Genomic DNA, 25,661 nt, shown 5'->3' with positions numbered 1-25,661 from the left:
ACTGATTTAGTCACTTACAGAAAGTTAACAGGAAATTTTAAAATGAATCAATATGAACTGCACCATAAGAAAGCTTTGTTCATCACAGGTGTATAATACATATTTCTGAATGAATGAATGAATAAGTTCTTATATTCTTTCATAAAGACAAATCTAAGTAAAATCAAGTATTTTCCTAATTACAATTTAAATGATCAGAAATGTAAATATTCATCTCTAAACTGTGTTTGCATTTAACTTGCAGTGAACTGTTATCAGTTCTGTTAAGAATATAAGCTTATTCAGAGCCTAACAACTATGAAGACATCTGTAAAACTCGTATTGAATCACCAGAATGTTTAACAGCGTAATAACGCTGCAATAAATGTGTGGTTAGTATTATAAAATACTACTTTGTATAAAATTTCATAGTCATGTCTTAGTTTAGAGCATGAGCAGCCAACACTGAAATCTTACTGGAAAGCAGTTTGGTAAGCTGCCACCTTCTGTTCCTTGGTGCCCTTGGGAGACTTGTTTCGAAGAGACCTGGGTCTTCTGAGGCGAGGGTAGTGAGAGTAAAGATGGGAGGTACTCTCCGGAGAGTGGCTTACCTTAATTTACACAGTTAAATTTTCCTCATTGTCAAAATGTTGTTGAAGAGCTTTAAATATAACTGATTCAAATGTTTCTGCCTCTTAAACTTCTTTTTAAAGCAAACACAGTGACAAATTTCTTTGCATTTTTAATAATACTAAATAAGGTAACGATTAACAGAGAGTTGGTTCCCTTGAGACTTAAAAGTTAAATTATATGAGAAAAAGTGTTTCAATAATAAAATGATAAAAAGAACATGATTTAAATTTTTTTCTTAAAGATATATTCCTCAAGAATGGGGATGATTATTTATATATCATTTTTATATCTAGCTGATAGTAAAAACATTTATTAAACATGGTGATTCAAAAGGATACTTTAAAAATGAAAAGACAAGCCACCAACTAGGAGAAAAATATCTGCAAAACATATGTTGGATAAGAGACTATGGAATATAGAAAGACTTCCTACAAGTAAATAATAAAAAGATAAACAACCCAATTAAAAAACAGGCAAAAGATGTGAATAGATAGTTCACCAAAGAATATACAAGAGTAGAAAATAAGCCTATAAAAAGGTGGTCAGCATCATTAGTCATTAGGGAAATGCAAATTAAAATCATAATGCACTACCTACTGAAGCAACTAGCATAAGTAAGATTGACAACATCAAGTCTTTCCAAGGATATGGAAGACTGGAACTTCATATATTGTTGGTGGGAATGCAAAATGGCACAGTAGACATATTCTTATCATATGACCCAGCAATTAAACTCCTAGGATTCTAGCCAAGAGAAATGAAAACAGATATCCACCCTACATGCAGATGTTCATAATAGCCTCAAACGAGAAAAAAGCCAATGTCCATAAACTAGTAAATAAACAAAATGCGCTACACCTACACCATGGAATACTATGCAGCAATACAAAGAAATGAACTACTGATACATGCACAAAATGGATGAATCTCAAAAACATTGTGCTCAGTGAAAGAGCCAGGCACAAAGAGACTACATATTGAAGAATTTCAGTTCTAAAATTTTCCAGAAAAAACAAAACTATAGAGTCAGAATCAGTGGTTGCCTGGGACTAGGACTGGGAGCAAACAGGTACACAGAAACTTTTTGGAGTGTTGTACACTGATTGTGGGGATAGTTATACCACTGTATAAATTTACTGAAACTCTTTGAATTATGCACTTTTAAACAGGTGGATTTTATGGTATGTAAATTATACCTCAATAACTGTGTTTTAAAATGGTAGACAAACATTGAAAGCAAAAATAAAGAAAAAAAATGCAGAATGACTGTACCTTCTGTTGACTTCTATTCATCCCTGAGGGTGGTGGTGTGGGAATCACACAATCATAGAAAACTGTCACATTTAAAAGCTCGACATCTCCTTTAGTATCTTTCAGAGCTAAGCTTTGTCTTGGGCTCTCATTTTAATTACAGTAACTTGAGAATTTTGAAAAATGCATGAAGTAAACTATAATGCAACATGTATCTTACGACCGTGATAGAATGTTAGGTGCTATTTCCTGAAGGCCTACTGTAAACCAGAGAATATTCTAGGAATATTTTACATATCTAATTACAACTTTTTTTCCTTGTATATTTTTTTTCCTGATTACAACTTTATACTCATAATTTTCAAATTAGAAATGAGGAAACCAAGGCTCAGAAAGGTTAAATTGCCTAAGGTCCCAAAACCAGCAAAGTGAGTTCTCCAGGATTGGGAAAACTGGTCTAATGCCAAAGCCTATGCTCTTTCCACTCCCCCTGCATTGCTTCCAGTTGATATAAAGTGTGAAATTTCAGTAATAATGGACTGCAATTAAGATCTAGAATACAGGACTCAAATGTAATTACAGGTAGAAAAGGTAAGGAGTGTGACCAAGAAAACTAAAATGAAATAATTTTCCTTGTTTAAGTGTGAAGAAACAATACAATTTAAATTTCATTTTTAATATGAAGTATTCAGGGTAATGATACTTCTTTTAAAAACTGAGAATAAAGCTCCCTGATTCCAAGCATTTATGATAATTAAGCTAAAAAGAAAAGGATATATTACTTATTCATAAAACAATACAGAATCCATATAACAGAGGATATTAAAGAGTTCACTAGAGAGGATTATGAAGAGTTGTTTGTAAGCATAATGATTACTGGGCTTTTAAGTTTTTGGGTTTTTGTATTCTAAATATTCCATGAAGATTTCCTTCAAAAGATAGATTCGGGATATAATTGGAAAATCTTGTTTCTATTACTAAAACGTGCCATAGCCTTCTAACCTGGAAAACAGAATTATGCTCTTTTCCTCATATTGGAAAAAGCACAGAATTCTAGTTTCACTTATAACTTTTCCTTATAAATTTGAATCATCGTGTATATATAAAAGTAACCTAAATTCTGCACACAAGAATAAAATAAAGCATGATACCTTTCAAATCAATAAAATTTTATGAAGTACACATGGAGATTCATGAACTGTTAGGTTACTTTCAGTTATCTCTATCAACTAGTTTTTTCCAGAAGAGCAAGGGTTAATGATTACACCAACACATGAAAGATACTTTGAGAAAAAGCTCAGGACAGACAGAGTAGATGGTTACTTATCTTACCAATCTGTTTATGCGAACAAATTCTTCTGAGGTTTTGGCCCAAGGAGGAAGCTCAACATCAGACACCACTGTCCCATCATCCATCACTCCAAGATTATAATTATTGAAGTTGACAAACATCTCAGGGAGATAATAAAATTCAGGGATCAACTCCTATATAGAAATAGAAGAAAATGTCATATTATAAATTGTAGAACACTGACTAGGTATTCATAAAAGGGCTTGATCATTTCCTATAGTGCAGAAGAACAGAACAAACACTGGAATTTTTTTTCTCTTTTCACATCATAGCCTTATCACAAAGTAGACATTGAGGTAGACAGAGCCTATTCAACCAAACTGAAATAACATCTTACTGATTGGTTACATGCTTTTCTTTAGGACAAGTCTCATCAACTCAAGACTCTTAAATGCCAACATCTGAGTAATATTTGAGGATTGACAAGATACAGAGATAACGTGATGTAATAATAACAATCATCTAAGCTAGGTTTGTTTTTTTTTTTTTTTTAGGTATATGGAATTTTTGCTAGAAAAAACCAAAATCTTTAAAAACATTAAAATGCCTTGGTGTCATCATGAACCAGGCAGATACTCTTTACATTTAGCCAAGGTTTAACAATGTATTTTGCTCATGTTCCAAAATATTCAAGTTTAGTTTTAAGGTATTAACTCAGATAAAAGATCAAAATTTATAATTAGTTTAGAAAATGACCTACATGAGAAACTGAGTAAATTAAATACGACTTTAATAAGGACATTTAAAATACACTTTAACAGGACACTTAATAAGCAGAAAAATGCAAGCCAGTTAGGTTTCTGTGTACAATAAGCCCCATGTATAACGATTTCAGGGGTCCTGAAGATCAGACCTGAAATCCAGTCTTGACATGGGTCAGTGACTCAGTGGTCTTTCAGATACCCCCTCAGGGCCAGCTATGGCAGGCCCGGCTTTCCAAACGGTTGAGTAAAATAGGGAGGTCATCAGACTTTGGACAAGGTCAGTATGAACTCGCTAGAGCAAAGAAAAAAAATTCAGCAGGAATTAAGCTATTATCACCTCCATCATCCATGTGAAATGTTGCTTGACTTTGAATCGTACATCCTTTGTTTACAATCACAGTAATTAACTAAGCAGGGTAGACATAAGCTTGTCCTCCAAATGCCTGACAACCACCTGATCGCTGACTTGAAAAACATTTAAACTGAACAAAAAACAATTTTTTTTAAAAAAGGTAGAAACTTGTTAACAGTTTAACCATAAATGAAATGACACAGTGATCATACAAACATTTTTAAGATTCTCATCTCCCAAAAGGATGCATATAAGTCTAATTGACAAAAAAGGGAAAGGCACGTGTTATTTTACACAACAAAAAGCTCTAACCAATTTGTTAGAGCTAACATTTGCTGCATGAGATGAGTCAAGTACTAAAAAAAACTCTTAATAAACCCTACCACGTTTAAGCTTCACAACTTTACAAGGTGAGGTATCATCTCCATTTTAAAAATCAACTAAGGCTCAACAAAGTTAGTCATTTGCCCAAGGTTACACAGCTGATATATGAGAAATTTAGAACTTAAATCAAGATTTGTCTAACTCTAAAGCCTGTGTCCTTAATCATCAAATAAGCATAGGTTCCACTCACACAGCGCTGAACATTTTAAATGTAAGTATTTAAAATATATTTTAAGCAATTTTTTAAGAAGTAAACAAAAACTTATCATTCTTTCATGATAAGTAAACAACTGATTACATATGTAGTATTTACTACTTAATAAAATTAATCAAAAGGAAGAATTTTAAAAATATGCTGTAATTATTATTTACCCATATAGGAAGAAAAATCACTTTTTAACTATTACTAATTTACTTTCCAGTATGCATTCCATAAATTCCAACTTTGAACAAATTTCTCAAAATGTCTTATTTTCACTTCACATTATTTCCATGCCTTCCTTCTATATTTAAAATCAAAAGCAGCATTTTAGTTTAATTAAATACTTATTCTTCAAATTATGTGAATTTCAAATAATATCACCATAGTGCTCCGACAATTACAGGATGTTGCCGTTTATTTTTGCCTGTTGTACTCACTACACATCTATGTGGCAATTCCCCTAAGAGTCAAAACAATTATAATGGCTGAATTTTAGATGCTAGGCTTGTCCCAAGTTTTAAAATTTGGGCGATCAGTCATTTGTATTATAAATCAGAGATACATATTACCTAATAAAAATATTTTTAAAATACTATTTCTTGAGGCCACGTCTAGAAAGCAGAAATGGAACAAGTGAATTTCATGGCAATTTTCATAAAAAATAAAGTCTTCAGTCCTCCTTATACAGCCCCAAAGTTCTTATGATTTTGTACATTTTTCTGTTATCTTCTACATCTGTCATTTTATTCAGCTAAATAAATTGACCAAAATATATCTGCTCAAAATGGAAATCTTCTTCATTGTTTTTTTTATAAGTTCTAAACTAAATTAACAGAAATATGTTTTGTTCCTGGCCTACTTTATTTAAACAGTTGAATTTACTATGAATTTATTCTGTTACTTTAATATTAATAGCTCAACTTAAATATAAATTTAGTTAATCCAACTTGAAATTAAATGGAGTAAAATTACACATAAATAATATAAGAAATTTTTAACAAGAGGTACAAAGGAAGCAATTTAAAACTTTTAAGTCTTACTAGACTATGTTAAACTTTCAGTTAAATAATTTCCATCATGCTGGAAGGGAGGTAATAAACTCATCAATTTCCATAATTCCCATAGATTTTATTTGTAATTTCCTACTAAAAATAGATATCCTGTAAATTCTGTACAATGGACATTATACAAATATTTCAAAATTAAAATTTTAAAGTTTATTAATTAAAATTTAAGCTTAATATTTCACTAGAAATTTACTGAGATAAGAATTTTGTGTTTTGCTCTCTTTATTTTCTGCCTCTCACCCTGTACCCCTCCAATTTCAAGGGAGTAGTCAGGCATTTCCAGAACATTTGCAGGGCCCAGAGCAGAAACCTGTTGAAGACATCCTCTTTTTCTGTCTTTTGTGAAAGTGTAAACACACGGGAGATTATGTAAAATGTCCAGGAAAAGCAGCGTCAAAGGTTAGTATTTTTAAAAAGACAGAAACCAAAGAAAAGAGAGAAGATTTTCCCCCAAAATTAGGGAACCAAGTTTCTCAAAATCTGTAACCACCTTTTTTTCAGCCTGAGGGGAAGGTGAGGGGATGGCGTGCTTACTGCAAATGGTAATCAGGGTCACTGCTTGCCCACCTAAGGGCCTCTGTAGGAATTAGAGAAAAGCAATCCTTCTGGGCTAATTCGGCCCCAAGAGAACTCAGCGTGGTAAGTGTAGAACAGCTCTATCTTTCCTCCAGTCAAGCACCCTCCCCCCACATAGAGAACAACCTGCCCACCTCTACATGATAGCTTCATGATGGTGTACTTAGGGAAGCCAGTCCCTTGGCACCAGGGCCTTTGGCATCAGAAAATATATCTTAACTCAAGTTTGGATAGCCAGCAGTGCTGTTGGCTTCCAAAAGACCATGTGTCTTAGACAATGAGGATATTACAGATAAACTGAAAACGTGAGAGCCAATTATCTAGGTACCGCATGAGCCTGGATCTCATTCAAGCCCTGGGAAAAGGAGGTCCCTGTACTACCCATCTAATGACTGTGAAAGAATTTCCCACTAGCCTAATATGAAGAAGATTTGAATTCAAACCAGGACATTTTTCTTATACACTTGAGTTGGTGGTTAGGAGTTTATTATATGTACAGTTGGTTTAGAGAGAACTATATGGATGGAGTAGGAGATAATTTAAAATAGGACAAATGTTTCCAAGAAATCAGTACTGAAGAAAAAGATTATGAAAAATCTAATAGTATACAGGACATTATCAAATAAGCACAATTAAGTAAAGGAATGAGTATATATACTTAAAAATATTATAACCTCTTGAAGGAAATCTGCATAAATAAATCAGTTGATGGGAGTTGAATACCCTCTTAATACAAAATAAATATGCTGAACTCAACTGAGGTCCACCAACGTGTAACCAAATACATAAGTACATATACTACCTGAATTTTACTATGCATGATAGTGACATTCAAATTATACAGTAGAATTCCATTTTAATCTTAAAAGCATCTTTCTAAAACTCATGCTTTGATATAATGCCAATATTACAGCTTAAAATTATTTCCTTGGACAGATGAAATTTAGTAATAGAATCAAAGATTATGTCTTTCTAATACTTCCAATGTCCGTTTACAAAGTGAAGTATGTTTTATATTCATTAGAACAGAACATTCAGCTCTGGATAAAAAACATGTTCAGCAATTCCATCAGCGGAAAATGATAAGAAAACAGCACTGACAGAAGACAGATATTTACAATTCACATTTTCTTTGGACTTGCTGACAATAATTTTAACCTGTATCACTTAATTAGGCAGATGGGTCTTAGAGGCAGGTAACATGGTCAAAATATAGTGTATAATCTCCTAAAATAAAAATGTGAAAGGTTCAACCAGAGGTTATACCACAGTTCAGGATAAGCTGATTGCTTTGATCACAAATCTCAGGGCTTTCAAGGCATAATGACAAGGATTGGTTGTGACCACACATATGCTTTAGTTTTCTTTATTAAAGTATGATCCTCACTGATACGAATGTGCTCAGCAGTGAGGCTGTGTGACTCTCCTAACAGTCACCAGTTCTACCTACAGAACTAAAACCTTCACTTCCATAATACCTGGACAGCCGTGACAAATAGTAATCTACCAGTCCAAAGCAAAAAGATAATCAAAACTGAAATCAATATAAAGATGCTACTTCAGTGATAAGTTTTTATTTTATTCTTTTTTTAAAAAATGTATTTATTTATTATTGTATTATATTATTTATTTATTTTTTGATGGGGTGGGGAGGTAATTAGATTTATTTTTAATAGAAGTACTGGGGATTGAACCCAGCACCTTGTGCATGCTAAGCATGTGCTCTACCACTTGAGCTATACTCTCCCCTCACTATTTTATTCTTACTAAAATATGAAATCCTGACAAGTCAAATATAAGCATGATAACAAGGTAACTAATTTAATGTATACTGCTTGGGGACATTGATGGTAAAAAAAGAAAAAGAAAAATTGTAGTTTTTTACATTGGAAAAATTATATATTTTATGAAGAAAAAATTCAAAGTAAGCTTTCTTAGTGAAGAAAAAAAATTGATGAACAACATATTATTTTTAAAAGTACATGTTCTGACACATATTAACTTTCAAGGATTTATTGTGTTAGCCCACAAATGAGAAAAACTTAAAAAACTGATCAGAGTTGAATTGAACCTTTAAGTCATTTTAAATGGACTGCATATCTGAATGTTTTCAAATGGATGTTTAAATTTAGTTTGTCCTTATTCAGTAGATACAATACTATTTTTTACTTTAGTAAAAGAAACATTAATAGCAATTTTTAAATTGGAGAAGAAAAAAATAACTGATAATCTTTCCAGACAGATACAATTAATATTGTGTGGTTTTAGATATTAAAGTTTCATTTCAAATTAAAAATAAAGAAAAATCACAGATTACAAACCAACAGACAGTAAATAATCTATCTCAATCTAATATAGTGGAATCAATAACTGGGTTTGAGTCTTATCTATTCAACTCACTGGTTAATTTAATTTTTTTGACCCCTACTCACTTCAATTGCCATTTCTAAAACATAGGGTTGTTGTAAGGCTAATATGAGATAATACAGAATTCAATACGAACACAAGATCTTATTATTATTACTATTATTGGTATTATCATTAATGTGGCCCCTCGAATTAGAGACTCAACTTGTCTGATTCTTTTTGGGGGAGAGGGTGGCGAATCACGTTTCTTTCTTTCTTTCTAGAAGGAGAACTGGGGATTGAACCCAGGACCTCATGCATATTAAGCATGTGCTCTATCACTTTAGCTATACCCTCCCCTCCAACTTGCCTGATTTTTAAAGCCAAAAGGTCATTCATTGGCTATAACTATTCATTTAACATAATCCTAAGGGCATTTTAACAAAATTTACTTGTAAAAATAAGTATGTTCACAAAAATATTTGAGACTCAATAATTCCTACTAAATAACTATCACAGTTAAAACAAATTTGTTTATTTTTATTAGCAATGACAGTACAGCTTAACATGCCTCACTTTACGAGGCGTACTCTCAATATTTTATAGCTCTCTCCTGCTTTCAACATTTTTTTTCCTTTTATATTTAGACCGGACATTTTCACTGAGCCTTTTGCTGTTCTAGAACCCTATCTTTAAGAAATTGTAATTTGGGAAGAGATAATGGACATTACTAATGGAAATAACAGGTAAGCTGTGACTGTCAGAAGAGAAGATGTAAATAAATACCCACCTGAAGTCCTTTCTGGAACAAGTTGTAAAATACACACATTTTGCTATGAGTATAGGGGAGAACAATTAATATCAGGGTCTATCAATATATTAATGAACAGCCTACATTTGTCAACTAAACAAAAATATCCTAAGATCACCAGTGATAAAATAAGTCACAGCTGGTGTGTGTACATTTTTATAATTCAGGAAAATAGGAACATTTTCTAAGTGACTTAGAAAAACTTCTTTCCCGGTATATAAATAACATAAGAAGAAAAATATTCAGTGTTTCAAGTGATTTTTCTTAAAGAACAACAAAAAAATGGTTCATTGTAGACTTACGAGTACGAAGTTCAATGCTAAAAAAAAAATTAGCAAAGGAATACATCATTTAACCTACTAATGTATGAAGAAGAAAAAGGTTAAAGAGATGTGGTTAAATTAACAAATCTGTAAGTCACGTATAAGTTATGTACAAAAACAAGGATAAACACATATGTGGTTCAGCTAGAGTGTGTTTTACACCGTTAAGAGGTGAGACAGCTTGAGTTCACTGTAATGTGGATGTGAAAGAGAGAGAGAGACTGGGAAAGAAGGACTGGCAAAAAAATGAGAGAGAGAGGGAGAGGAAGACAGAGAAAGAAAGGGGGAGAATGAAGAGAAGGTAAGTGAGAGGAGAAGGGGGAGGGAGGGACATAGGCAAGGAGGGTGTGAGGGAGGGAGGGAAGAAGGAAGGAAGGGACTGAGTACACATGCCAGAAATTTGCAAAGGATGTACAGAAAAGGGTAAAATTTTAATTGTACTTTCTTTTTACAGCATTTTACAAATCCTGAATTATTTAAAATTTTGTTTGAAATAGGAAGAATAAATGAAGAAAAAAAACCTATCTTAAGCCTTTTTTAAACAAATGCATCCAGAAATAAATTTCCAGCAATTACGTTCTATTAACTGTAGCTAAACAGTTTCTTACAAATGGCCCTAATGCTGATGCTATCAGCATCCACGACTGTATTGTGCTAGGAAGCATGCTGATAGAGGAAAAAGGATCCCAACTTATCTTCTGGTTACAGACCCCTGGGATTTCTGAAGTGGCAGAGGGCAAGTCAAAGGTCTCATGTTTTACAAATCTCGCAAGACACAAATAAAACTATTCTATGATCATCTCTATTTTGTATTATTATTTTTAACAGACGTGTACACTCAGTACCTTTAAGGGTTAATTTTTAAAGCTAAAACTCATTCTTGTAATATTACTGATAGTCATTTATTTTAGAAACCTTATTTAGTAATCCCTAGGATTTAACTGCACTCGATTTACTTAATTGTAAATATGGAATACACTGTATCGGCCCTACTGATTTTTATAACTTAATACACATTTCACAATCTAATAATACATAATAAACTATAAAAGGTTTTTAAACTGAATATCCAAAATATGACCAATGACAGGATGTCCCTATGGACTTCTTTTGTAAAGCTGTATAAGTAAGATCTTAATGTGTCTTAACTATAAAAATGTAGAAGATTAAAGCATTAACAACTTGTGGTCAGTAGGTGACATTCAGCTGTGAGCTCTTGTGGAGAGATAAGCTCATTCCACATAAGATGAGATGTTAGTAGCCCCATCTCATGTGGAGAACACACCTGTTGGGTTTTGCTGTGCCCTTCTGGCTGGGATGGCCATACACTCTCCTCTTTCTCCTCAAATGACCTTTCTGTTTTTCCCAGGCTCTTTCACTGACTCCTCTTTTCCTGACATCTTTAAATCTATGCATTCATTCAACCAATCAGTATTTACTGAGTTCTAACTAAATGCAAGGCACTGTTCTGAACGCTGAGGTTACAAAGTGAGCAAAACAGAAAGTCCTCACCTTCACAGAGCTCTAGCGGTGGAGACGTAAAATAAGTAAATTAATATATGTATCATGTCAAATACTGGCAAGTATTATGTTAAAAAATAAAAGAAAATAAAGGGATAGAGAGGGATGGGGGTTGGGTGATGCTACTTTTGAGAGGATACCCAGGAAGTCCACTCTGAGGAGGTGACCATTTTGGGCAGAGACTTGAATGAAAAAAATGGAATAAGTGAAGCAAACATCTGGGGGAGACTGAGTCAGGCATAAAGAACATTATATAGAAAACCACCAAAAGAAGGGTGGGCTTGGCACTTTTGAAGAGGAACCACAGCAAAGGTAAGTGAGGCTGAAGCAGAGTAAGAGAGCTGGGGAGTCAGAGGCAACCAGACAATGAAGGGCTTCCAGGGCTGCAGTATAAACCCGCATTCTGTTCTGTGTTAGATGAGTAGTCACTGGCTGGGTCTGAGCTCAGGGATATGACCTGCTTTATAATATCTTTCTGCTGCATGGAGAAAACAGCCCAGGGGGAACAGGTGAAGTGAGAACTTACAGCCACTTGGGCTAGGACTCTCGTGATGAATGTGGTGATAAATGGTCAGATTCTGAATAGATTCTGAAGGTTGACAAGATGGCCAGTGGGGTGTGTGTGCGAAAGGGAGGCATCAGAGTCCAAGCTTTCTAAAGGCCTGAGCGAACTGGCTAAACAGTGCTGTCTTTCACTGAGGTGGCAAAGGCAGGTGTTGATACTTTTTCTTTAGGGTGGCGAGGAGGGTAAGGGGAGAAATAGAGTTTGATACAGAACATTTTCAGTTTAAAATGACTATGAACATACACCCAGCTCAAAGGGAGCTAGATATATAGCCCTGCAGCTCAGGGAAGAGCCATGGAGTAAGCTGTGCTCACCTAGAGAGCAAGTGTTGATACAGAAAAGATCTAAAGACTAAGGCCAAAGGAACTCCAATAATTTAGGGTTGGAAAACAAGAGAATCTGGTAAAGAAGACTGAAAAAAAAGGTAAGGAGATTGCCAGGAGAGGGTGGCTCTTTATTCCAGAAACCAAGTAAAGAATATGTTACTGGAAAAATGGATCAATTAATTGTGTCAATAATGCTGACAGATCAAGTACCATGAGAAGGGAAAATCTGCATTTGACAACACAGAAGCTGTTCATCAATGACTGTGACAAGACTGATTTCGATGACGTGGTGGTGAAGAAGGCTTGACTGAGTGGGCTTGGGGGATGATGGGCGCTGAGGAAGTGGAGAACAAGAGACCAGACAACTGTTTTGAGGCTCCAAGATAATACTCCTTCTTACCCTACATGTCTATGACACTATTCTGAAGCTTAGGTTTGAATTTTCAACTAGTAGGCAATAGTAACTTGGTTATTCTGAAAATATACCAATGTGTCAAAAAGCAAATTCAGACGTTTGGTCTACAAATCAGGTTCATTATAGTTCATAGCATCATTATTTATCTAGGCATCCAAACTACAGAATCACCTTTATGCCTTCCTATTCCTTACAGTCAACCAAGTGCCAAATCCTGGAGCATTACTTTGAACCCATCCCTTGAATTCATCCCCTTAGCTCTTTAACTAGTTCTTATCATCTTTACTTTTAACTAACTGTAACAGCCTCCTCCCACTTCTCCCTACCTCCAGCTCTCAGTCCTTTTCCGCATTCCCTGGATCTACTTTCCATACTGCTGCCAAAGCTCTTTCTTTTTATAACAGAGTCGATCAATATGTGGAACTCCTGCTAAAACATCTTACATGGATCCTCACTGCCTAGAGTGGGAGACAGGAAGACAGAACCCATGGGCCAAAAGCCTGCCACTCATTTTTGTAAATGCAATTTTATTGGAAATCAGGCACACTTATTTGTCTACATATTGTCTGTGGCCACTTTTATGCTACAGTGATAGAACTGAGTAGCTGTGATAGAGACTGAAAGGACTGCAGACAGAGTTTATCTTTAGACTATTACTGAGGGTCTTCATACGAGACCACAATTGCCTTTCAGTGTCTTTCCTTCCCTATGTCTCCTACACACCAAACACATAAGACCAATTAGTAGACCAAGAAGCATTCCCCAATGTGCCCAGCATTTTCTCTGAATTTCGCTCATGACATTTTGAGTGCTAGGCATACTCTTCTATATTTCATCGAAGCATTAATTTAAAAAACATTTAATTTAATGCCTACCACATTCCACACCCTGTTTTAAGCTCTAGGGATAAATCAATGAAGAAAACAGTCCCAAATTCATGCTCTTATGGAGCTAATGTTCCCCAGGATAAGACATCAATAATAAACAAATGAATAAAGACGTGTATGTCAGATGATGAGTGACGTGAAGAAAAATGAAATTGAGGAGTGAGTTAAAATCATGAGGTGAGGGATGTAACTTTAAAGAGAGAGGATAGAGAAGGTCTTACTAAGAAGGTGACATCTGAACAAAGACTTGAAATGGGCAACGGAATGGATCCATAAGGGTGTCTGTAGGAATTTCTCAGGGAAAAGGAAAGGCCCTGAGGTGGGAAGGTATCTGGAATATATGAGGAACACCAAGGTGGTCCTGTTTATCCAGAACAGAGTGAGCAAGGAGGCAAACAGTACAAGAGGTCAAGAGGTAATGGGATTTTGGAGGGGAGGGGTCGTCGCTGTGGGGTCTTGCACTGTAAGGACTTAAGCTTTTACCCTCAACAGGGAAACCCTTTACTACGAAGGAGAAGACTGGGAAAAGAGCAGCTTTGAAGGAACAAAGATCAGGAATTTAGGTTTGAACATGTTCAACTTGAGATATGTTTCATATATTCAAATAGAGATGATGAGGAAGGAGTCAGCAGGAGAAACGGACATGCTAGAGAAGTAGATCAGAAAGGTTTAAATTCCTTTGCAGCCTTTAAGCTCCAACTCAAAAATCACTTACTCTATGAAGTATTTGCAACCCCACTTCTTCCAGACAGAATTAATTTCATTTTGTTTATATCTTATTATAGCACTTGTCACTGTCTAACATGTATTAAAAATAGTTTTATGTATACCTGTCATTCTCACCTGGAAATGTGTAAAGAACTGTGTTTATTTCACCCTTTTAACCCCAAGTGCTCTGTACCATATACTACATATGATAAAATAATCAATAAATACTGGCTGGCTTACCTGAATGTGCTTTGGGGGGTGTTTTAACTCACCTGTCATAGGAAGTTTTCTGCAGAGATCCCTATGCTCCAACTAAATTCGCTCTTCTTCCTTGTTCTGTACATACATGTCCAAGTCAAAAGTAATTTCTCTTTCACCTTATAAGACAAACTGATCACCAAATCCTAACAGTGCTTACCTTCTAAATATGTCTTAAACTCATCCACATTTCTCTAGTACTAGTGCCCCTACCAACTCTAAGCCTCCACCGTCTCTCACCTATTTATTTACCTGAACAGCTTACTGATTGCTTCCAGTCTCGCTCGCAGTGTAAAACGTATTCAAACACCAACCACAGGGAACACTTAAAACCACAAAATCTCCTCTGCTTCGACTTTTCCAATGTCTCCCTAGTGCCCCAGGATAAAGTCCACCCTTCTTCTCAAAGCTCATAAGCCACCTCCTCACAGGCCCTGGATCTCCTCTCTTCTCTTCCTTCTTCTCATTTCCATCCTGTATCTATGAGCCACAGAGGTTTTATTAGACGGAAGTGCTGGGATGATTTTACTGTCAGTATCTCCCCTAGTGCAAAAGTCCACTGAAGGCAACACTCTGTCTCATCTGGTGCTGTACCACAATCACTGCCTGACTGTGCAGAGACTCAATTAAAATAAAAAATGTAAAAATTACATGCTATCTTGGGATTCTGCCAAACTTTTTATTCTGAGTTTACTTTCAGCACGAATTACTTTAAAATACATCTTTGTTCTAAATTCTGAGCTTCCAGAGAAGTATGGTTCTCTAATAATCTCCATTTTAGATCCATTTACGACTGCCCCCATTCTAAAAATAATGAACCTAGGTGACATTTATGACTCCTTCCACTCTCCAATCCTGATTTGTTAATCATTTCTATAGGAGAGAAGAAAGAGTTTAAACTGCAGCAAATCAGACTGTACTTAATCATGAGATTAAATTAATTGACACTAAGGGTACATGAAATGAGTATGCTGCCTCAAAAGAGGGGTGGGAAATCAGTGACAATGGATTGCCTAGAAAAGCTTAGATATTTGCCTAATATTTAGATATGATCACCTTGTGAAATTCATTCAAGCTTTATGAGTCTGATTTGTTCCACAAAATTCTGTTATAATGGTTCAGGCTGAAGACAGTAATCTATTTTGCGCCTCAGTCTCTAAACTTAAGTCTTTTTTTTTTTTTTTTAAGACTTTAAACACAGACTCTGCTGGGGAATTTTAAACTATTATTTATCACAGTGATGATTCTCCAACCCAATTTTAACATGTTCTATTTCAGTCCTCAAGACTACCTACTATTGCTACTACCTGTCAGTTCGTATTTAGATGCAGTGCAACATCAGGAACACCGCTGCTCAGAGGGGATGAAGGCATTTTCCTCTCCATAAGCAGAAAGCTATCCTTTGATGCCAAAACAATGCCCTCAGTCTGCACTGCCCAGTACAGAAGCCATTAGCCAAAAGTGGCTAGTAAACACTTGAAATGTGGCTAGTTTGAGATGAGATGTGTGATAAAATATAAAATACACACCAGATCTCAAAGACTTAGTGCAAGAAAAACATAAAATCTCTAATGAATAATTTTATATTGACTACGTGTTGAAACAGAAATATTTTGGATACATCAGGTTAAATATATTCTTAAAATAAATTTCACATGGTCCTTTTGAGTTTTAAAAATGTGACTACAAGGAAAGTGAACATTACCCATGTGGCTCAGAATTATGGTTTACATTTACATTTCTATTGAACAGTATGGTAAGCGTACTTGGAGAACTGATCAGCACTTCTGAAGTGTTTATCCAGACAGAATAAAAAGCATCACTGAGGGTCATATCTGAAATGGAACCACCAATGATGCATGGAAATAAAAATGATCCCCCCAATTTTTAAATGGTAAATCATGCTAAAAATAAAAGACCATTTTGCTAAAATCTAGTAACATCTTTCTTCTCTGAAATAAAAACAATTCATATTTTAACTTTTATTTCATAGAAATAAGCTTTTTTTAATAGACTGTAAAGTATAAACCCTAAAAGTAACATACAAATATCACTATATCAAGTTTTTGAAAAGTATTGTATAATAACATAAACATTAGTAATGTAGCTTTCCCTTTTTTGAGCCCTAATATTTCTCATATGGTACTTATCATTTTCTCCCTTATAGTATAATTATTTACAAGTCATATTTCTTTTTTATTGAAGCATAGTTGATTTAATAGGTCATATTTCTTTATGAGACCATAAGGAACTTCACAATCACAGGCATATCTTGTTATACACAACAGCGTGTAAACTGTACTTCTGAGGGTGGAAGTAAAAGTTTAGTAACGATTATACTAGCTACTGTGCAAAGTTTTTGAACTTTACAGTACTGAACACACAAATAGAGAACTCATTTCTCAATAGTAATGCAATTTTTTCTTTTTCCTTCCAGTCTTATTGAGATATAATGGACAAAGAGCACTGTATAAGTTTAGGGTATACAACATAATGATTTGACTTACATACATCACGAAATAGTAACGCAATTCTATACCAAGCAGAGACAGATATTCAATTAGAACCAGCAACAGGTAAAAGATGATTGTCTTAAGAATAGAGACATGGGCATTCTAAGTGAAGTAAGCCAGAAAGAGAAAGACAAATACCATATGATATCACTTACATGTGGTATCTAAAAAAAACACAAATTAACTTATTTACAAAACAGCAACAGACTCACAGACAGAAAACAAACTTATGGTTACCAGGGGGAAGAGGGTGGGAAGGGATAAACTGGGAGTTTGAGATTTGTAGATACTGACTAATATATATAAAGTGGATAAACAAGTTTATACTGTATAGCACAGGGAACTATATTCAATATCTTGTAGTAGCTTATAGTGAAAAAGAACATGAAAACGAATGTATGTATATTCATGGATGACTGAAGCATTGTGCTGTACACCAGAAATTGACACAACATTGTAAACCTGACTGTACCTCAAAAAAAAGAAATGTTAAATTAAGTTGAAAGTCTGAAATTGTTCTCTCATTATTTTTGCCTATATTAATTTTATTCATTGAGTTTGAAATTCCATTGAGCACAATGCCTTACATTCATACTACTATATTTTTGCTTTAAAAAAAAGATTTCAAGGAGGGAAAACAACCGTTCTGCAACTGGAGAGAGAGAGAAGGCAGGGAGAGGAGAGAGAGAGAAGACAGACAGACGTACAGAGACAGACACAGAAGAGAGAGAGAAAGAAAGAGAAATACTGTATAGTGGTTCTTGGTCATTTAATTAAGGCCTCATGCTTTGAGGCTTATCTTTAGTAAATAGGGATGTTTTGCAAAAGGGAAATTGTTAACGTTGATTCAAGAAGAAATACACTGGCAATAACAACTGTAAAATGGAACAGTTTGTACCTTAATATCAGATGTATCACGCTGACTGTTTCGCCACGCTCTAGAAATTGATGAAAAAGTTCGATCTGCGTGGTCAAATTTCCCTCCTTGCAAATTTAGGAAATAAGTTGTGAAGGGTTCCTAAAAAATAAGCAATTAAAAAAATCATACGTTCTCTCATGCATAAAAATGTGGTTTAAAAAACCTTCGTATCTAAATACTTTAATGACTAATAGGCATCAGCCTGCATTACATTCTAGACATAGATTGGGAATGATACCTAAATTATTACATTAATGTTCTTAAATTATTTTTGTTTCAGAAGAAATATTTCCAAAATTTGGTATCTACAACATTTTTCAGACTCTCTCCCTTTCCAAGAACAATTTATTAATAACATTCAGACATAAATTGGACAGCATTTCTTCATAGTACAGGGAAACAGTCCAACATGTAACTTTCCTATTGTTACGGCTCAATATTTAATTTATGATTAAGAAAAGAAAAATGTTTGGAAGATTTAAAAGCCTCCTCTTAGTTAAAGAACACTTAAACACATATTAGTAGATAATTGCTTGAAATTAGCTAAGCACTATAAATTACTTCTAGGATTTATGTCTGCCTGGACCCTTCTAACAAGCTGTAATTAATGATGTGCTGCTAATGCTTTCCCAAAGAAATTACTTTCTAGTAGATGAATCACCTCTCAATTTTACAGAAACATTTCTTGTTTAACCAATATGTTATCAATACAAGGCAATCTTGGTGTCACCTACAAACATACCTTACTTCATTTGGGGCAGCTGGTTTCCAAAATATATGACTATATGTTTGCATTAACGGAATCTTACGTAGTTCTTATTTTAATAGACTACATTTGAAAATAATATATGTTACTATTTAGAATCAACCATTTGAAGAGTCCAATTGAAGAAAAAAATTCCCACAATTCCATGTGGAACATTTTTATGGCTATTCTAGAGAAACATGTTACAAAATACATACTAAATGGGATAAAGAAATATTTATAATTAGAACCTCAATCACTGAAAAATATTTCACCCTTCAAAAAAGATGCTGATGATTTTTAATCAATGCATATTCTCCATAACATTGGATTTACTTATTCATGGATTATTATTCAAATTGAACTTACTATTCTTAGCAGCCATGCAAGAACAAAACTTGCAGTTGAGTAATGAGTACCATAGTGGAACTTTGGAACTTGATCATCTTCCCAGGATTCATAACGCTCTGCAAAGAATGCTGCTCTTTTTGGATTCAAAGCTCCTATTGGCTGCCAATGAGGAGGGGAAAAAAGAAAAGAACATATATATGTAACCATCGTTTATCTCTTTCTCTCTTCAAATGTTATCCTATTAGCAAGAGTGAAAGTGAATTAAAACCGTGTTACAGTTAGTAGATGGAAAAACAAATTTATTTTTCTATGCACATTAAATATACACATATAAGTGAATGGAGAAATCTGTCATTTCTCAGGAAGTCTAGTTTCTATTGAATAAAGGTCTTTTATCAGGCCATAACAAGCATTTTCATAAAGACAATTACATGAAGTGAATATCAGCTATAGGATATTCTGGAAAGCACCCATAAAATCTTTTTAGTTCATTAGAAGCAACCACCAGAAATAGAATCTTGATGCTAGAAGAATAACTTACAATAGATTCTGAGAAGAGGATGGAACAGGGGGCGGGAGGAGGAGTACAAGGAGGAGACTGTGCGACAAAGGGATTATATGTAAATCTAGAAATTTCTATCAGTATCAGTAAATCCAAAGAATTTAGAGGATAAAAACATGCCTGCATGAAATGTAAAAAAAAAAAAAAATGTGTAATATAAAAAGAATACCAGATAGATTACGAGCTTATAGCGCCAAACAATACATTACAGCAGAGGCCCCCAAAGCGATACAGCAAACTGTGAAGCGCCTGGGCTCCCTGAGTCATAACAGTACCGAGTCAGAAGGTTGTTTTGGGAAATAAAATGAGTAAGTACATGGAAGAACCAACCATGCCTGATTCAATGAACACTATTAATCTTAAGGTTATCTTTTAGCATTGTGCTAAGTTTGAGTAAAATCATAACCTACAAGCTGCAGAACGCTGACATAAGATAAGAGCTTAGTAAATGTTAGCTGGTATCACTATTGTTGCTGCTGCTGTTGTTATTCGGGGAATACAGACTCCCTCAAACAGTAGGTAAAATGTTGTGTGATTATGTACATGTGCATTTTCTTCAGGAAGACATACAGAGTATTCTAAGATTTTCAACAGGGTCTAAGGGCTCAAAGGATGTTAAGCTCAACTGCTTTAAGTAACAATTCATTCTTATAAAATATTCCAGTCTCTAGAAAAAATCTCTATTCTTTATTGAAAATACAAGTACCAATCACTGAAAAAAGATCTCTATAAGATGACTTTCTTTAATAAAACCTGTGAGTAGTCACTCCTCATTTATATGAGAAAGAAAATATCTGATCACTTACGGGAAAATTATGAAACTGAAATTTAAAATATTGGTTTTAAAATAGATGTGTTCAGATATATTTTATTGAAAGTGAAGCAATGTTAAGGTAGTTTTTAAACTGCTTTTCATGTAATTTAAAACATTTTAAATGATCATTTTGGCTATTTTTCTTAAATTGTTAACTATTATTTCAAAACTGCTATATATCTCTAGAACCATTCATTCTCTTTTAATGGCGTAGTTCTAATTAACATTTTATTTTAAGCCATTTTTTTTTTACTTTACAAGCAAATTTAAAAAAATCTTTAGTTGATTATTATTTTAAATCAATATCACAGTATACCAATTTAAAATGCCATCTTTTAAAGTGTTAGTTTCTGTACAAAAAAAAAAATTCTGATTTACCAAATATATGCCTGTTAAGAATGGAACTGACTCCAAGAAATCTTTGTTACAGAACCAATTTGGAATGCCTTTGAATGTATTTTAGTTGTTGTCCCTAAAGACTGAGCCATGCAAAAGGAAAGAAAGAAGAAATAAAATCATTGGAAGACAAATTATGTGAATTAAAAATAAAATCAATGGTCTTTTTGTATGGTTCTGCAGCATATTAAGTATTCACTTTATCTCCTCCCATTTTTATTACTCTCCAAATGAGTACACCCCCAAAATCAATAGTTATAGAATCACGTTTCTTGAATATAATGCTAAAACCAATTAGGATTGATTTCACTAGCGTCTGAGAAAAATGGCACCGTGTGGAGACCCATATAGGTAGAGCCCACAGGATTGATTCTGTTATTGTTACAGTTGGTTTCCGAAGCCTGCTACAAGACAGCTATCAAGACATACCACATTTATTTGCAAGCATATGAAAAAGAAGTCCCCAAATAAAAGAAGGTTTAAAAAAAAAAAAGACCAGTGGAGCTGTGCAATGACAATGATACACTATCAGCTTACTCAGAGAAGTTACAGTGGGAATACACACATTGAATTATACATTACGCGAAAGCACTGATTTATTGTGGTAATAACATCCACCTCATTAAAAGATTCTGCTTTGCTGCAGTTGGAAGGCTACATATTGTTTACTGCTATAAATTAATGGCAGTACAAAGAAGACTGTGGAACCGTCCTAACAATAGATCTGTAATGACAGTGCTGTATATCACAGCTTCCTCAGCAGCTTCATAATAAAATGGAGACAATGTATTGAGCTAATACATTCTACCATGCTGGCCCATATTTTTCTGACAACTGCTTTAAAGGATGAGCTGAATCCAACTATGTTATAATGCTGCAAAAGATTTAACTAAGCAAGAGTCAGTCATACACTAAAGTGCATCTTAGCATTTTTAAAACATCGTCTAAATCAGCATTTCAAGATGTTTATTCATTCCTGCAAAAGAACTAAAAGTAAATGCTGATGGCTCCTCTTACTTATACAGTATGTTAAGAGTAACAATTGAAGGGCAATTCAGAAAATGCCTAGCACTACCATTCTACACAATGCTCTTTGTACAATTTAACTGTAAAAGCTTGACAGAATATTTTTTAAAATCAGCAAACTGATTAAAGGAAGAAGAGCAAAAATACTGGTCATTTAAAATGGTCATAACTTCCTGAAAAAAAAAAATCAATAAAAAATAAGTATTGATTAAAGAACTATAATTCAGGTTCATAACCAGGTAAACATAAATAGCTCTAGGATATTAAAAAATGATTTTAAACACTACCAATTTGCAACAAATAAAATTATATAAGATTTTTAAATCTAAAAAATAATATAAGAACCTTAATCACAAGATGAAAAAGTGGTTCAAATAAAATGGAATGATTTGAAAATTAAGAGTTATCAGGATTACCAACACATCCATTTACATTTAAAAAAATGGAAATACAAGCTTAGACTAAAACAGGAGAAGGAAAATTAAAGACAACAGAATAACAAAACTCTTGAAAATCTATAAATAGCAAAAATAAAACATTACACATAGGATATTTTTAATCTCACAAATAGCAAAATTGACAACTGTGGTAAATTGATAAATATTCTGTTTGAGATTTCTGTCTGATACCTTTCATAACAAGATATGCAAAGCAAAGATTTCTAAATCAGGTTTTTAAGAATATTACAAAAATCTTTTATTACCTTTCTTGAGAAGTAATTTTGCTAATTAGTATAGATATACAAAAATGCTGCCTGTAAAGTGCCCAGCTCAGTGCCTGGCACATAGTAAGTTATTGGTAATAATAATAATTATTATTTTTCAGCTTATTCGATCAAGAATATTTAAGAAAAAAAGCCATTAAATACAAGTTTTTTGTTTCTGTTTTTGACAGCAAGGCATTTGTTATAGACACATACTCAGATCACAACTGGAAAAGATGTTCGCAAAGGGGGACACAGTGGAGAACAGTCCTGGAGTGGGCACCCTTCACACACTAGGGCTACTTCTTCCGACTCCCAGGGGAACCCACACACTCTTGCCTGCCTCACCGTCCAAGACTCAGTGACCTCTCCCCACCACAGGCTACAAAGACCTCCACAAAGGAGGCTTCTGCCTGTGGTTGGGCACCCCCATCAATGACAGTCCTGTTTTTACAGCAAAAAGAACAGTCCCCACTCCAAACTGAATCCCAACCCCCACCCCCAAATGAACACAGATCTTCTCAGCTGCCAGGATCATAAGCCATGAAACACCTCTGCCCAGACAGGTCAGGACAGGGAGACTAGGTGACGATGTCGTGGGTCTGATGAAATTACTGTTATCTCTCAGGAAAGAATATAATTACGCATCACAGTTTTCTAATGGCATATGCAGTACTGGGCATTATCTGTCAGATACCTAATAGTACATAGTAGTTCCCCCAAATGGAATTATTCTACCTCAAGAACATAATCAAAAACAAAATTGCTTTTCAAAACTCCAAAGGGCTTCCGAATTTTAATGTGAAAAGCACATGAAATGTCAAGCAGTTATAATCATCTACTACTATATTAGTTGAAAACAAACAGTTTTGGAGTCACACACCCCTGTAAGCTCACATCATAGACTCTTTGATCTGATTACCAGTAAAAGTTAGTGTAAAAAGAGAAGACTGTAGTGTTGACACATTCTAAGTTGTTTCTTTCTTTTAAAAAAATGAAGTTATCTAATTAATAAACCCCAGCTGACATTTCATATATTTTTAAACATTATTATGGATTCTCATGATATCCTTATTTTAATAATGAAGAAAATAACTATCTTGAGTAATCTAGCTCAAAATCAACATAAACCTAGGAGACAAACTCAGTACTCAAAATCCAGTCTTTGGGGCATTGTATCCATCTAAACTGTTGTATTACAAAATGTTTTTCCAAATTTCAACAATTTCCCAATTTCTTACGTGTCCATTTTTCAAAAATGGTATTTGTTTAATAGGTTAATTTAAAAGACCACTAATATATGCAAAGTGTTTAGAAGAGCTCCTGGCACAAAGTACTCATAAGTGTAGCTGCCATTAATGTTGTTATTTTAACTGCTATTATCACCATCACCAGAATCCCTTCTTCCTTTTGAGATTTATATATGAACTGTTCTAAGTTATATCAGCCTTTCAGAAGTGAAGTTCCAAACTACTGGACCATGATTACAATTACTAAGAGTAAGAAAGTTGCAGGGAATTGGCAAGAAATTGCAGAAATTCTACAAACCAGAGATTTGCTTGAGTTTAATAACCTTCTCTTTTAAAATCCAAGCCTCAAAAGAGTTTTTTCCCATCTTTCTTTGAAAGTTTTCTTTGGAAAATCATTAAACCCTAACACCTGGGGATGAAAAGCAGAAGAGAAGATTAAAGAAAAAGAAAAAGGTCATTACGGAGTGTAAGACTCAGAAATAGGGCCCCTGGAAACACTAAAGAACAGTGTATCAGAAACTTATGTATTATGGGTAAAGAGTAGGGAAGAGATACCAAAAGTGAAAAGGGGCTCCTGAAGGGGACGCAAAAGAGCACAAATACTTTCAGGATCTTGTTTAGGAAACTGATAATTGGCCTAAAGCCATCTGTCAATATTATCTTCATTTAGTATGATTACAAAACTGGAAATGTCCTTTAATTCCATGACTACACATAAAGCTTGTCCTACAGTATATACGATGTCATGGGCAAGAGAGGTTAAATATTATTTTATTCTGGAAGTAGGGTAGGCCTATAGATCTTGAAAAAGTACTATTAGAAAGTGAGGGCTAAAAACCAGCAAGGAAAAGATAACAAAATGGTTGAAGTCAATGTTATGTGAATCTGATGTTATATGTCATAAAAATACCAGGTTAAAGGAAAGAATATTGTTAATTAAGTGTAAGATACTTGATATTTGTGAATGAATTAAACAAAAAACTTCAAATTCAGAGGATGAAAGAGGATGGACTATCAGGAAATGTGACACCATAAAGATGGTCAATTCCTGGTTAGAGAATAATGATTTGTTTGAGGAAGATGATAGGAAATAACTATGGTAAACAGATTAAAGAGGCCATTCTATCTGAAGACAATGCAACTATTTTATTGGCTATAAGCGAAGGGTGCAAGAGTCTTACATAAATTATCTCATTATATTTACAATAATGCCTTAATATACAAACCTTATTAGCATTCCCAATTTACAGGTGAAAAAATTGAGCCTGGGTAAAGTTAAATGACTATCAATGGTTGGTTACCTAGCCAATGGCAGAGGCAAGATTCAGAGCCAATTCTAACTAAATTGACTAGTAAATCCTAGGATAATGCAGGCTGTGTGGATTGATGAAAGTTTTCGTGCTCAATCGGTAAGGCTGCTGGAATCCTTCCATGGGAGGTTTAGATTAAATGCCTTTTGAAGAACATGTTTATGTTTTTATTCCTACCTACAAAACATGTGTGGATATCATTAGATGAAGGCTTCACAAGTCGGGGAGGGAGATGAATATTTTGTCTTGGGGACACCAAAAAGATGGTTGGTAAAAATAGCCTTAAAAAGTGAACACAGAAGATAACCATTGTCACGCAAAGTTTATTGCTGTCCTTTCTCCTTAACTTTTATATCTGTTTATCCACATCCAGGAACCCAAATGAGAGCCTTTACTTCTGTGTTGCAAAAGCT

At 34.3% G+C, this 25,661-nt stretch overlaps 1 protein-coding gene across 6 annotated transcripts in view; it reads right to left on the bottom strand.

The window, feature by feature from the left end:
- Positions 1-25,661, bottom strand: part of LRBA (LPS responsive beige-like anchor protein) — a 620,528-nt gene that overhangs the window by 129,040 nt on the left and 465,827 nt on the right. For all 6 annotated transcript variants that reach the window (XM_074377442.1, XM_074377438.1, XM_074377451.1 and 3 more), the window contains 3 exons: positions 19,206-19,346; positions 18,071-18,190; positions 3,196-3,348 (listed from right to left, as the gene is read on the bottom strand). In XM_074377442.1, coding sequence (XP_074233543.1) covers positions 3,196-3,348; positions 18,071-18,190; positions 19,206-19,346 — 414 coding nt within the window. The remainder of the gene's footprint in view (positions 1-3,195; positions 3,349-18,070; positions 18,191-19,205; positions 19,347-25,661) is intronic.

Source organism: Camelus bactrianus, chromosome 2 (genome assembly GCF_048773025.1).
Source record: "Camelus bactrianus isolate YW-2024 breed Bactrian camel chromosome 2, ASM4877302v1, whole genome shotgun sequence".
NCBI lineage: Eukaryota > Metazoa > Chordata > Mammalia > Artiodactyla > Camelidae > Camelus > Camelus bactrianus.
The sequence above is the reverse complement of the archived record's forward strand: the minus strand, read 5'-3'. Positions and strand labels throughout refer to the sequence as shown.